The sequence below is a fragment of the Bubalus bubalis genome, chromosome 2, assembly GCF_019923935.1.
Source record: "Bubalus bubalis isolate 160015118507 breed Murrah chromosome 2, NDDB_SH_1, whole genome shotgun sequence".
NCBI classification, from domain to species: Eukaryota; Metazoa; Chordata; class Mammalia; order Artiodactyla; family Bovidae; genus Bubalus; species Bubalus bubalis.
This window is the reverse complement of record NC_059158.1, coordinates 170,332,365-170,347,112: the sequence shown is the minus strand read 5'-3', so window position 1 is coordinate 170,347,112 and position 14,748 is coordinate 170,332,365. Positions and strand designations below refer to the sequence as shown.

The 14,748-nt window shown below is 40.8% G+C and overlaps 1 protein-coding gene across 1 annotated transcript in view; it reads left to right on the top strand.

The window, feature by feature from the left end:
• SLC16A14 (solute carrier family 16 member 14) overlaps positions 1-10,908 on the top strand; it is a 33,719-nt gene extending 22,811 nt beyond the window's left edge. Inside the window, exon 5 of the mRNA XM_006047087.4 lies at positions 8,667-10,908. Coding sequence (XP_006047149.1) covers positions 8,667-8,818 — 152 coding nt within the window. The 3' untranslated portion in view covers positions 8,819-10,908. The remainder of the gene's footprint in view (positions 1-8,666) is intronic.
• Positions 10,909-14,748: the final 3,840 nt, after the last annotated feature.

The following is a 14,748-nucleotide window of genomic DNA, read 5'->3' as shown; positions in this document are numbered from 1 at the left end:
CAGCAGAGCATCTTCTCGTTTCTCTGTGGTTCTCACTCTGCTGCCTCCTCTCATTTTTAAAGATGCCCGTGGCATTGGGCCAACTGGATAATCCAGAAAAAAACCCATCTCAAGATCCTAAACTTAATTCCATCTGCAGAGTCCCTTTTGCTGCCTAAGGTAACTTCACAGGTTCCAGAGATTAGCATGTGGGCATTGGGGGAGAGTTGGGACATTCTGCTTACCCAAGGCCAAGAGACCTCCAGTTGCCAACATTTAGGGTGAGATCTCTCACATACGTTCACCTCAGTTCAGTGGAGAATTTACTACTTGCATAGGGCATGCCAGAAGCCATAGGCACCCAGGAGGAGTCCCGTGCCTGGGCAGGTACCTCTCTGAACCTGTCATTCTGGGCAAGTTTTAAGCTTTGTGGCAGATTGACCCAGTCCCCAAGAAGCCAGGTGCTGGGCAAAGTCACAGAGTCTCCCCACAGTCCTGAGATTGAAGGCAGGAGCCTGCAAGGCATGACAGAGGCTGGGGTCAAATGTTAACACCCAGGTGTTCTCAGGAGGTGGCTTTTGGGGCATCCAGGCCGGGGTTGGCAGCAGTTGTGAGAGCTACCAGAAGTTCTGGGCAGGGTTTTCACCGGAGGAGCCTCACCTATTCAGATGTCCCACCCTGTCCTTTCTGGCTGCTCCTGGCCCTTTATTCTCATATCCTGTGCAGAAATACTTGTTCCCGGTAGCTGGGAAACTCATGGATTCAGGCCGAAACCCTCCCACCTCTCTTCCCAGTCTCCCTACAGACCCACAATCATCTCCTACCCTAGGGCCCTACTGGCAGAAGGCTTGTGCTAACACACCCATCTTTATGTCCCACCCAACACGATTTGAAGCTCCAGAAATTATATATATATATATATTTTTTTTTTATTCAACTGATGCTCAGAAAGATTGAGGGCAGGAGGAGAAGGGGGTGACAGAGAATGAGGTGGTTGGGTGGCATCACCGAATCAGTGGACATGTGTTTGAGCAAACTCCCGGAGATACTGAAGGACAGAGGAGCCTGGCAGGCTACAGTCCATGGAGTCGTAAAGAGCTGAACACAACTTAGCAACTGAACAGTAACAGTTCAGCTGACAACGCTGGCAGCTGGCTGACTAAAGGTTTAAAACGCAAGACTTGCTTTAGGAAACCCAGAGGCTACATATGGGGCCCCTTCTGAGTCAGGCTGCGCCTATTTTCTGCTCATACATAGAAGTGCAAGCCAGCATTTCTAGGTGACAGTGAATATCTATAGCAATGCAGTAGACTGTTGGCAGCTGAAAAGTCAGAACTGCTCAGTGATCTCATTGTATAGAATTCTCTATCAGTTAGGGATGCATTTGGTTGTAAAAGCACACCCCAACAACAATAGCTTAAATACAGATTTAATTGCATCACATAACCAGAAATCTGGAGTTCAGAAACTAGATGATATTGAGACAATGTCTCAAGATCCTCTTGGCCTTTTACTCATGCTGGTTGCTCACAGTCACATACTGGCTCCAGTCACTACAAACTTACTTATAACAAGAAAGAGGAAGGGATGAAAGTCCCAGCAGACTTCCACTTATATCTAATTGGCCAGAACTATGTCTCACAGTGAGTCTAAGCTTCAAGGGAAACTGGAAATTGGAGAACTTTGCTTTCTAGCCTCGGGACTAGAGGAAGGAAAGGAGAAAAGATTTGGAATGGGAATTGGATTAATCAACCAGTGGTAACTTCCAAAGAAGTTAAATATCCATTAAGAGGATGGGGACTTAATCAGTGACTCATCCACCCTCTTGTTGGAAGTCCTTCAGATATATTGTATGTGGAAATAGAATCTGCCATTGATGTTTCTTTGCATAATCAGGGGGTACTTTCTGCTTCTAATGGTCAGTCTGAAATTATTTTATACTGATCCATTAGATTGCAATGGGCTTCCCTGATAGCTCAGTTGGTAAAGAATCCACCTGCAATGCAGGAGACCCCCGTTTGATTCCTGGGTCGAGAAGATCCCTTGCAGGGCTAGGCTACCCACTCCAGTATTCTTGGACTTCCCTTGTGGCTCAGCTGGTAAAGAATCTGCCTGCAATGCGGGAGACGTGGGTTTGATCCCTGGGTTGGGAAGATTCCCTGGAGAAGGGAAAGGCTTCCCACTCCAGTATTCTGGCCTGGAGAATTCCATGGACTCTGTAGTCCATGGGGTCGCAAAGAGTAGTGAAAAGAAAGTGAGCGACTTTCACTTTTACTTTTTCATTAGATTGCAGTAGCAATCTATCTATCACAAAGCAGCTATGAGGTACAGCATAAGTAATTCATGATCAGTGTTAATTAAAGCACCAAGGTCTGACAGCATGGTTTTCTTATCCCATCCCTATGGTCATTTCCTTTTCACACATTTGAATTCTAGTGCACTTACTTGAGTGGAAGGGAAAGGAATTACAACTATAAGATAGGGAGTTATACCCACCTCTCAGTCCTCAGGTCTGATCTCTGCTTCAAGGTTCCTCCCTAGAAGTGGAGTCTGTAGCTAAATTTGATCCACGATGGATGGTAGAAAGCACTGTATTAATGGTGGATGTGTGTTAAATGCTGCCATAGGGTAGCCCCCCAGTCTCCTCTGTCCATGGGATTCTCCAGGAAAGAGTGCTGGAGTGGGTAGCCATTCCCTTCTCTAGTGGATCTTCCCAACCTAGGGATCAAACCTGGGTCTCCCACATTGCAGGCAGATTCTTTACCATCCAAGCCACCAGGGAATCCTCAAAATGCTGCCATGGAAATGTTAAAATCAATGTTCTGATGTACATCTCCAGGCCAGCAACCTAAAGGGGCCTTTCCTTCTTTTCGTTTATTTCTTCTTCCACTGAACCTATGTGCTAAGAAATGCTGAGCAGCATGATTGGCTAACTGCATTGTGTTTAATTCATTGATTTTCCAGGCCAAGGAGCCAATATTGCAATGAGACACAAGGCCAGCCTTTATGCATTATAGCAGTGGCTGGCAATATGAGTGACTAAATAACCACATTGAATTCTTGCTAGAAATTCCAGGTGGGCTAGAAATTATTACTTAGCTTGAAGTGCTATAAGGAAAATGACTGTTCACATTAGCTTTTTCTTTTTTAATGGGTTTAAAAATGAATGTGTTTTCCATTTTTCAAAGCGATTTCTACTGGCATTAAAAAAAATCTGGTACAATTTAGTAGCATGTTAGATAATCACACATATCCATTTAGCAGAAGAATATGCAATCAGAGATATTGAACAGTCACTTCAACCGTGTCATTTAGCAACACGAACTTCTTGATGTAATTCATTGTATAATGTTCTGGGCATTCAGTTTGTCTCTTTTAAAAGACGTAGTAATAGTAGATCCTTTTTTAGATGTTTCCAGGGTAAAGTATAGCAAAACTCAGCCACCAGATTTGACTGGCCAAGCATCCACAATTATCTCCAGTATTCACACAAAATGTCACAGGCTAACAATAATTTGTAATTTTTTTCACCAAGAGCTGGGAACACTTATTTATTAAGTAAGAAAAACAGCCATCACTCCTCATTTGATAGACTCAGATGAAAAAGGAATGCAGATTAATAAGGAACCAGGTTTTTACTTGGAAGCTGTTGATTTCACCTGATGGTTGGATCAGGACTGCCAAGAATTCCGAGCTCCAAACCAAGGGACTGAGATCAGACCTATAGGGAGAGATGGGTGATGGATGAATGAGGTGGGCATCTCCTCTGAAACGTGTCGTTTCTAAAGAGTTTTGTCCCCATGTGCTGGACTGAAGCATGTGATAAAAGTGCTGTCTCCCGACCTGCTTTGCATCAGACTCAGGACTGGGTCGAGTTCAAACTAGCAGAGATGGCAGGATCTGGAATCATTTCAGAATAAATCCTAAAGGTAGATTGGAGAAAACCATGGAATTAATTTAATGTAACAATTAGGGCCACTCCTAACAATTTGCACTGTAAAATTGTTTGGTAAAATTGGTTGCACTTTTTGAAAAATTGAGTTACTTTTAAAGATTGGGACGTGTGAAGGTGTTTTTACAGAAATTTATACTTTTAGAGGAAAGGTGAAAGACTTTAAAATATAACTAATTCAGTGTGAGGCTATAACAATACTTAGTGCTGTTTTCTATAGTCTGCAGGCAACAGAGATGATGGAGTGGTGGAAGGCGACAGTAGGATGCTCTCTAAGGGTGATGGGCTTATTACTGTCCCCCCAGAAGGAGTAATAGTACATGTACAGTCAGGGTGCCAAGACAAAGGTGCTTGAAACTCCAAAAAATTCAGAATGGCTTGTGCCTGTGTTTGAGTTCGGGGCAGCAAGAGAGGTGGATAGGGGCCATGTCCCAGAGCCCTGGAGCTTGTACTCAACCACTTCTAACAAAAAAGTAAGTAAGTAAATAGTCTGAACTGAAATTTTTATTGAAAAAAATCATTGAAGTGAAGTGAAGTCGCTCAGTCGTGTCTGACTCTTTGCGACCCCATGGACTGTAGCCCACCAGGCTCCTCCATCCATGAGATTCTCCAGGCAAGAATACTGGAGTGGGTTGCCATTTCCCTCTCCAGGGGATCTTCCCGACCCAGGGATTGAACCTGGGTCTCCCGCATTGGGGGCAGACGCTTTAACCTCTGTGTCACCAGGGAAGCCCAAGTACATATTAATTTTCTAATGAGGATTTTGTCCTGTCTCTGAGTTCATGTTAAGCAGTGGTGGAAAATCAATCTGTTTGAGCTGTTGGTTGTTTAGAGGCACCACTTTCTAACTCCCAATGACTTGATCATAGAAAAGTGAGGAATGAACTGTTAAACCGACAAGATCAGTGTTCATCTGGAATGAGTGGACTGTTACAAGAACCTTGTTTATATGTATTGATTTTTTACAAATTATAACTTAAGATAGTGCTGTCTTGTACTCGGCCTGTGAAGACATACCACTCAGCATTATCTGCCAGTGAATTCTTCACTTCATCATAATTCATAGTGGTCCACAGCTGACAAATGGAGGCACTAGCAAAGCTGGATGTATTTTAGTTCATGTGTCAGTGAACTTTCTGATTCAGTGCTGAAGCTGAATCACTCTTTCTGGATTATATGCGTAATCTTATCTGTCCCTCTTGTTTCAAATTGGAGAGTAAAAAAAAGATGATAGAACATTTGCTGTTGCTGCTGCTGCTAAGTCACTTCAGTCGTGTCTGACTTCTGTGCAATCCCATAGACGGCAGCCCACCAGGCTCCCCCATCCCTGGGATTCTCCAGGCAAGAACACTGGAGTAGGTTGCCATTTCCTTCTCTAACGCATGAAAGTGAAAAGTGAAAGTGAAGTCGCTCAGTCGTGTCCGACTCTTAGCGACCCCATGGACTTCAGCCTACCAGGCTCCTCCGTCCATGGGATTTTCCAGGCAAGAGTACTGGAGTGGGGTGCCATTGCCTTCTCCGGATAGAACATTTACTAAGCCACATTTAAAGATTCTGATTTTCTCTTCTTCTATGTATCAAATAACAGAGTCAAAAGCTTGGTTTCCTTTTAAAGTATATCCAGAATTCATAGCTGTTGAGGGATTTTTGAAAAGTATACATTTTTGATGCTATTAAGTGTTTGTTTTTCTTTATGATGGCCTTGACTCATTCAGTAACATTAAGCACCGGCTACAATAAGCAAGAGATACAGATATCACGCAGGAAGTCAGAGGAACTAGTTTACACATTTAGCAGTTGATTTTGTGTAGCTGTTTGTTGGTGGGAGAGGGTTGTAAGTTACATTTATGCATTCATTTGCAGTATCATTAGATACTTTTTAAAAGTGGCCATGGAATACTATGTTTGGTCATTAAATCCTTTATATTTTTCTTCAGTTCAGTTCAGTTCAGTAGCTCAGTCGCGTCCGACTCTTTGCGACCCCATGAATTGCAGCATGCCAGGCCTCCCTGTCCATCAGAATTCACTCAAACTCACGTCCATCGAGTTGGTGATGCCATCCAGCCATCTCATCCTCTGTCGTCCCCTTCTCCTCCTGCCCCCAATCTCTCCCAGCATCAGAGTCTTTTCCAATGAGTCAACTCTTCCCATGAGGTGGCCAAAGTACTGGAGTTTCAACTTTAGCATCATTCCTTCCAAAGAACACCCAGGACTGATCTCCTTTAGAATGGACTTGTTGGATCTCCTTGCAGTCCAAGGGACTCTCAAGAATCTTCTCCAACACCACAGTTCAAAAGCATCAATTCTTTGGTGCTCCGCTTTCTTCACAGTCCAACTCTCACATCCATACATGACCACAGGAAAAACCATAGCCTTGACTAGACAGACCTTTGCTGGCAAAGTAATGTCTCTGCTTTTGAATATGCTGTCTAGGTTGGTCATAACTTTCCTTCCAAGGAGTAAGCGTCTTTTAATTTCATTTCTGCAATCACCATCTGCAGTGATTTTTGAGCCCAAAAAAATAAAGTCTGACAGTGTTTCCACTGTTTCCCCATCTATTTCCCATGAAGTGATGGGACCGGATGCCATGATCTTCATTTTCTGAATGTTGAGCCAACTTTTTCACTCTCCTCTTTCACTTTCATCAAAAGGCTTTTTAGTTCCTCTTCACTTTCTGCCATAAGGGTGGTGTCATCTGCATATCTGAGGTTATTGATATTTCTCCCGGCAATCTTGATTCCAGCTTGTGCTTCTTCCAGCCCAGTTTCTTGTGATGTACTCTACATATAAGTTAAATAAGTAGAGTGACAATATACAGCCTTGACGTACTCCTTTTCCTATTTGGAATAAGTCTGTTGTTCCATATCCATTCAAACTGTTGCTTCCTGACTTGCATATAGGTTTCTCAAGAGGCAGGTGAGGTGGTCTGGTATTCCCATCTCTTTCAGAATTTTCCACAGTTTATTGTGATCCACACAGTCAAAGGCTTTGGCATAGTCAATAAAGCAGAAAGAAATATTTTTCTGGAAATCTCTTGCTTTTTCCATGATCCAACGGATATTGGCAATTTGATCTCTGGTTCCTCTGCCTTTTCTAAAACTAGCTTGAACATCTGGAAGTTCACAGTTCACATATTGCTGAAGCCTGGCTTGGAGAATTTTGAGCATTACTTTACTAGCATGTGAGATGAATGCAATTGTACAGTAGTTTGAGCATTCTTTGGCATTGCCTTTCTTTGGGATTGGAATGAAAACTCACCTTTTCCAGTTCTGTGGCCACTGCTGAGTTTTCCAAATTTGCTGGCATATTGAGTGCAGCACTTTCACAGCATCATCTTTCAGGATGTGAAATAGCTCAACTGGAATTCCATCACCTCCACTAGCTTTGTTCCTAGTTCCTAAGGCTCACTTGACTTCACATTCCAGGATGTCTGGCTCTAAGTGAGTGATCACACCATTGTGATTATCTTGGTCATGTGCCTCTGCTAATTAATGTACTTGCTGAAATGGAAAAAGTGAATGTTAACATTTTTACCATAAATAAAATTCTGCGTCTAGCTTAATCCTCTCAGTTTGCATAACTGGCAATGTGGGGACCATGACATGTGACTGATCCTTAGAATTAATCACTGAAGTGAATGAAACATCATGCCTCATAGTTTCTGAAACTTTTTTCCACATTTTAACATCTCTGAAGTCAGAATGCCTTTTACATAGTTCTAAGAAAACATCAAGTCATATTTTAATTAACAATTATTCCTTTTTTTTGATACGTAAGATAATGATGCATCATGTAATTCATGGTATCTTAGGATCCATGACATACGGTAGAATTTTACGAAGTCCCTAGTAAGATCATTATATGAAAGTATCAGACTAATATTGTTGTTGTTTAGTTGCTAAGTCTTTCCAACTCTTTTTGTGACCCCAAGTACTATAGCCCACCAGGCTCCTCTGTCCCTGGGATTTCCCAGGCAAGAATACTAGAGTGGGTTGCCATTTCCTTCTCCAGTGAATCTTCCCAACCCAGGGATCGAACCCGTGTCTCCTGCATCAGCAGGTGGATTCTTCACCCCTGAGCCACCAGGGAAGCCCATCAGACTCTAACGTTAAGAGTAAAGTATTTTTTAAAAGAACTGATAACTTACCATTTAAGGCTATGTCTTTGGCAATTTAAACTTTCATAAGTTTAAATATATATTAAGGTTTATAGTTATAAATGTGAATTTCATAAAAACCTAGAAATTTTGATTCCTTCTCGAACAGATGTTTACCCTCATATACTTCAGAATGAATCAAAGTTCAAGCATCTTCTGCTCAGCCTCTTTGGATACACACTAGAAACTTCTTCAGAAATGTTTTGAGGTTTTAGAAAAGATTTGTTTAAAAAAAAAATCGTTAGAGTCACTTTTCACTGTTGGCTTTGTGCCTGCTTAAAAGTTACCCCCAAGGGCTATGAGCCACATTTTTCCCATAGGTCTGCCAGCTACTGTTTCAGTGCCTTTAAAAGCACCCCAGTGGCTTTAAAGGTAGATGTAGTCATTCCCAGGCACTGAGAACTCAGGTTCCAACAGTGCCCAGACTCAAAAATGGCTACAAGAAATGTCTGGGGCATTAAACAACATATAATACATTCTTAGAAAATTACTTATCAGAGCAATAAATGTTTGCTTTGTGTTCTTGACTTTGTTTATTGCAACTTCATTATACTGAATATATTCTTTTCTGTTTTGTAGGGTGGATCTACGACATCACCCAAAAATATGACTTTTCCTTCTATATAAGCGGTTTACTCTACATGGTAGGAATCCTCTTTTTACTCATTCAACCGTGTATTCAAATTATAGAACAATCCAGAAAAAAATACATGGATGGTGCAAATGTGTAGTGTCCTGTGATGTTCCGTGTAAGGTTCCCTTGTCATCCTCATGCATTCCTCACATGGTTACTGTGAGGAGCCTGTGACATGTCGTGGGAAAGCGTGTTGTCCCGTAACTGGCACTGTTGTTTTAAATGCTGTTGCCATGGCTTCATGTGAGAGCAGCGCTGCCTGTCCGTGTGGGGAGAGGCGCTATGGACCACATGCACCTTTGAGATGACAGTGTCCTGCAAAGACAGCCTGTTGAGTCACTGGTAGAAATGCCCTTCTAAAAATGCCCTTCTATCTCATCATCCATACTCCGACTAGGGTTTTAGATATAGCTTTTAAAACAGAGAATGAAAGCTTCTCAACCTAGTTACTTCTTTGTAAGGTGAAAATAAGGTGTCTAAGTGCTTCTGGAAAACTTAACAGTTACAGGTTTCCCCTGCTTTTTGAAAGCGCTTTTCACTACTTTGCTTTTATGAAAGACCTGCATTAGTTTTTGCTCACAGGAAAAAACTAGAGGAGGATTTTTGCTTTTACAAAAAAAGGGGAACCTTGTTCAGCGTTTGTTTTGCTGCGAACCTTTGCAGAGGCAGCGCCAAGCTCCCTCCCAGGAACCACACAGGCATCTCAGCATCAAGTCGCCAGGACTTTGGATGGTGTCTCTGAGCATCCGTGCTTGATCTCAGTTTATTTGTGCATCCATTAGCAAGATGTGTCTGGAGGTCATGGCTTCTTTGCTTTATGCCATTTCAATTAAGGTTTCATAGAATGCTCTCTGCTTTCAGATGGTAGAGGAAACCTATAAATGAATTTTAAGCACAAGAAAACGCTAGACTTCAGAAAGTGTTACAGGGAGCAATCACTCTACCAGTGTAAAACAAAGGCAGACCCTAATTTCAAAGGCAATGCATTTAGTACAATTAAAGAAACACAGTTTATATTTTTATTAAAGAATTCTGCAGCTAAGGCATACAATTTCTAAATCTTTCTCTAAAAATAGCATTTGCCATTACTCCTAATGCAGTATTATATAGTTATAAACTGAATCTGAAACAAATCTTAACAAATAAATAATATAAATAATATCCGTAGTGAAAGTCATATTTGTGCATATAACCATTGAGTCAAGGGCTAAAATTCAAGCACTTTTATTTGTTTTATTGGCCTCTTAGTTTATCAGCATGCTCTGGAGCCTATAGACATTTTTTTCTGGGTTTCTCTTACCCAGTAAATAAAGTAGAAAACTAATTGCTGATTGACATGTAAAGCTGGTTGTTTAAATCATTTGTAAAGCATGTTACTAATCCCAAATATAAGACTATCATGTTGTGAGGATAATAAACAAAAGGCCCTTGGTCCAAACGTCTGTGCACTTGACATTGGAGTGGTGGTAACAAACAGCCCCTCTCCAGTGCCTCTTGGTGTGCTGTGGACAATTCATTTGCCTGAGCTCAGCACAGTTTTTAAAATAGCTCTCTTGATTGATTTCATACAGAAGATAACTATGATTCATGACATTGAATAATGCTCTTCCTTTATCGGAGATCTCTATTTTTCTAAGCCAAACATTTTTCAGACTGCAAAATGTTCTTCCGAGAATCATTTTGAAATTTCTGGCTGCCTTACTTGTTTACACATATTTTAGAACTATTTAAATTTTCACTCACAATTTGCTTATCACACACACACACAAATATTTTAATATCATTGCCGGTGTTTCGGGTCAAATTTATCTAAAGTGAGTACAGACCATTCTCAATTATCCTTGATGATTAGACAGGAATGGTACTAGTAACTGGAGTCACAGAATGTTACCCCAGTCTAATTTTAGCCAGCTGTTTCAGTCTTTTACTCCACCAAACCCTTCAGAGCTGTTAACAAGTGATTACATACACACATTTCCTTTCTGTTTCATCTCCATTATTTCCTGCTCTAATGTCTAGTGGGAGGGGTTGTGTAATGAAAAGGACCACCAAAATAACAATAATAATAAAAGGCAGCTAATAGAAAGGAGGAACAAAAGCATGGCTAATATACCCACACAATATTACCTCCACTGATTCGAGAATTGCCTGTAAATTATGATAGATAATAAATTGCATGTCATACTCCATTTGGTCCAACACGACCTGTTTGTAATCGTGACAGCTTCGGTTGCCATGAAAGGATCCGGCTCTCTGTTTTTGATAAAGGTAATCTTCAATGCTGACACAGTGTTTTTTCTCTCTCAATATATATTTACCATTAACTTAGGATGATTAGATTGAAAATCATGTTGTGGGTTTTAAAACTGATGACATTGCTTCCTTACTTTCATTTACTGACACGATCAAATTAACACGTTGTTGTTAGTGGCTCAGTCGTGTCTGACTCCTTGTGACCCCATGGACTGCAGCACACCAGGTTTCCCTGTCCTTCACTATCTCCCCGAGTCTGCTCAAATTCATGTCCATTGTGTCAATGATGCCATCCACCCATCTCATCCTCTGTCATCCCTTCTCCTCCTGCCCTCAATCTTTCCCGGCTTCAGGATTTTTTCCAGTGAATTGGCTCTTCACATCAGGTGGCCAAAGTATTGGAGCTTCGGCTTCAGCATCGGCCCTTCCAGTAAATGTTCAGGATTGATTTCCTTTAGGAATGACTGGTTTGATCTCCTTGCAGTCCAGGCGACTCTCGAGAGTCTTCTCCAGGCAGAGTTAAATATTTGGAATGGTGCTATACAGCCAGTGTTAATGTGTGCACTGTTAGTTGTGGATCACAAAATACAAACTTTTTATCCAATGGTCCAGCTTTGGTTAAATATCCAAGTTAGACCTGCTCATGTTCAGTCCATCCGGTTGTTTGTTGATTTACTGTATTTATGGAAGCGATGATTTCTTCCAAATCAAATCCTCCTTTTACAAAAACAAAGTAAGTCTTACTTGCAATATTCATGTTGCCAACAGAAAAAAAGAGAATGCTTGTGAAGAATTACAGCGAGTACATTAATATATCCTGTTTAAAATATTATTTACAGTTCTTTGAAGATATTATAAACAGTTGATTGTAATGTTATATGCTTTATAGGTTTTCCCTCATGTATCCAAATAATTTTATTTACATATAACTAAATAAATTTTGTCCACTTTAAAGTTGGTCAGTGAGTTTCTGTACAAAATCTTTATTTTCTTGGTTTTAAGAGGAAAATTCCGAAGTGATGATTATCAGTTTGGTTCTTTCCCTGGAAAAGAGTTTTTCTCTAGGTGTGGTTACCAAACCTGCTTCCCAGGTGGCACAGTGGCAAAGAATCCACTTGCCAATGCAGGAGACACAGGAGACGTGGTTTCGATCTCTGGGTGAGGAAGATCCCCTGGGGTAGGAAATGGCAACTCACTTCAGTATTCTTGCCTGAAAAATCTCATGGACAGAGGAGCCTAGTGGGGGCTACGTGGAGTCGCAGAGTCAGACATGACTGAGTGACTGAGCATGCATGCATGCATGGTTACCAAACCACCTGGAGAAAATTACCTAACGTTAATTGGTAGAAGGGCCAAGTTTAGCTACAAAATTTAAAAGGTTAAAAACCTTTTAACTGAGCAACTACATTTCTAAAATTTTTTGTACATGAACAAAGACAAATGAATAAGGGTTGTTTGATTTATTGTTGGCTATATAAAAGACTGGATATAATTTAAATGTCCATCAGTGGGAACTGCTTAATAAAGTATGGTATTTATGCAAATATTACAAAAAAGAGACAGATCCATCTATAAAATTAGAAAACGGTATTCAACAAGATATATTGCTAAGACAAAAAAGTCAAGATGTGTAATGTACTCCCAATTACATTTTTACTAACTACAAAAAAGGTGATTCATGGCTTGTGTGTATGCATATATATATATATATATATATATATATATAGAACATTTCTGGAAGGAAAGACAAAAAAACATTAACAGTGTTCAGCTCTGGGGAGGAAAGTTTGGGTTCTGGGATGGGACTGACATTTTCCCTTATACACAGGATGTTTTTCCAATTCAAAACTTGTGTCCAGATTTTTTTTTTCGTGTTTCATCTATTTGTTTATTTTTAGGCCACAAGGCATGTGGGATCTTTAGTTTCCCAACCGGGGATCAAACCCACACTCCCTGCTTTGGAAGCATGGAGTCTCAACAACTGAACTGCCAGGGAAGTTCCCCAAATTGTTTTAAATGCAGGTTCCTGGAGCTACATAAAAACCTAGTGGATTGGAATCTTGGGGGATGGGGCCAATAAATCTTCCTTATAGATAAGCTTATCAGTTGATTCTTGTTATTGTTGACACTTGCTTAGTTGTGTCTGACTCGTTGTGACCCCATGGACTGCAGCACTCCAAGCTTTCCTGTCCTTCACCATTTCCCAGAGCTTGCTCAAACTCATGTCCATTGAGTTGGTGATATCATCCAACCATCTCGTCCTCTGTCATCACCTTCTCCTCCTACCTTCAATCTTTCCCAGCATCAGGGTCTTTTCAAATGAGTCAGCTCTTTGCATCAGGTGACCAAAGTACTAGAGCTTCAGCTTCAGCATCAGTCCTTCCAATGAATATTCAGGATTGATTTCCTTTTGGATTGACTGGTTGGATCTCCTTGCAGTCCAAGGGATTCTCAAGAGTTTTCTCCAACACCACAATTCAAAAGCATCAATTCTTCAGTGCTCAGCCTTCCTTATGGTCCAGCTCTCACATCCATACATGACTACTGGAAAAACCATAGCTTTGACTACACAGACCTTTGTGAGCAATGTAATGTTCCTGCTTTTTAATATGTTGTCTAGGTTTCTCATAGCTTTTCTTCCAAGAATCAAGAGTCTTTTCATTTCATGGCTGTAGTCACTGATTAAGGAGCCCAAGAAAATAAAGTCTGTCACTGTTTCCATTGTTTCTCCATCTATTTGCCATGAAGGGATGGGACCAGATGCCATGGTCTTAGTTTTCTGAATGTTGAATTTTAAGCCAGCTTTTTCACTCTTTCACTTTCATCAAGAGGCTCTTTAGTTCCTCTTCACTTTCTGCCATTAGGGTAGAATCATCTGCATTTCTGAGGTTATTGATATTTCTCCTGGCAATCTTGATTCCAGCTTCTGCTTCATTCAGCCCAGCACTTCACATGATGTACTATGCATGTGAGTTAAATAAGCAGGGTGACAATATACAGCCTTGACATACTCCTTTCCCAATTTGGAACCAGTCCATTGTCCTGTTCTAACTGTTGCCTCTTGACTTGCATACAGGTTTCTCAGGAGGCAGGTAACGTGTTTCCATCTCTTTAAGAACCTTCCACAGTGTGTTGTGACCCACACAGTCAAAGGCTTTAGCATAGTCAATGAAGAATAAATTGATGTTTTTCTGGAATTCTCTTGTTTTCTGTGATCCAACAAATGTTAACTATTTGATCTCTGGTTCCTTTGCTGTTTCTAAATCCAGCTTGAATATTTGGAAGTTCTTGGTTCACATACTATTGAAGCCTAGCTGGAGAATTTTGAGCATTACTTTGCTAACATGTGAAATGAATGCGATTGTGCAGTCATTTGAACATTCTTTGGCATTGCCTTTCTTTGGGATGGGAATGAAAACTGACCTTTTCCAGTCCTGTGTACACTGCTGAGTTTTCCAGATTTTCTGGCATATTGAGTGCAGCACTTTCACAGCATCATCTTTTAGGATTTGAAATAGCTCAGTTGGAATTCCATCAGCTCCACTAGCTTTGTTTGTAATGATGCTTTTAAGGCCCACTTGACTTCGCACTCTAGGATGTCTGGCTCTAGGTGAGTGATCACACTATTGTGGTTATCTGGGTCATTCAAATCCTTTTTGTATGGTTCTATGTATTCTTGCCACCTCTTCTTAATATCTTCTGTTTCTGTTAGGTCCATACCATTTCTGTCCTTTATTGTGCCATCTTTGCATGAAATGTTCCCTTGGTATTTCT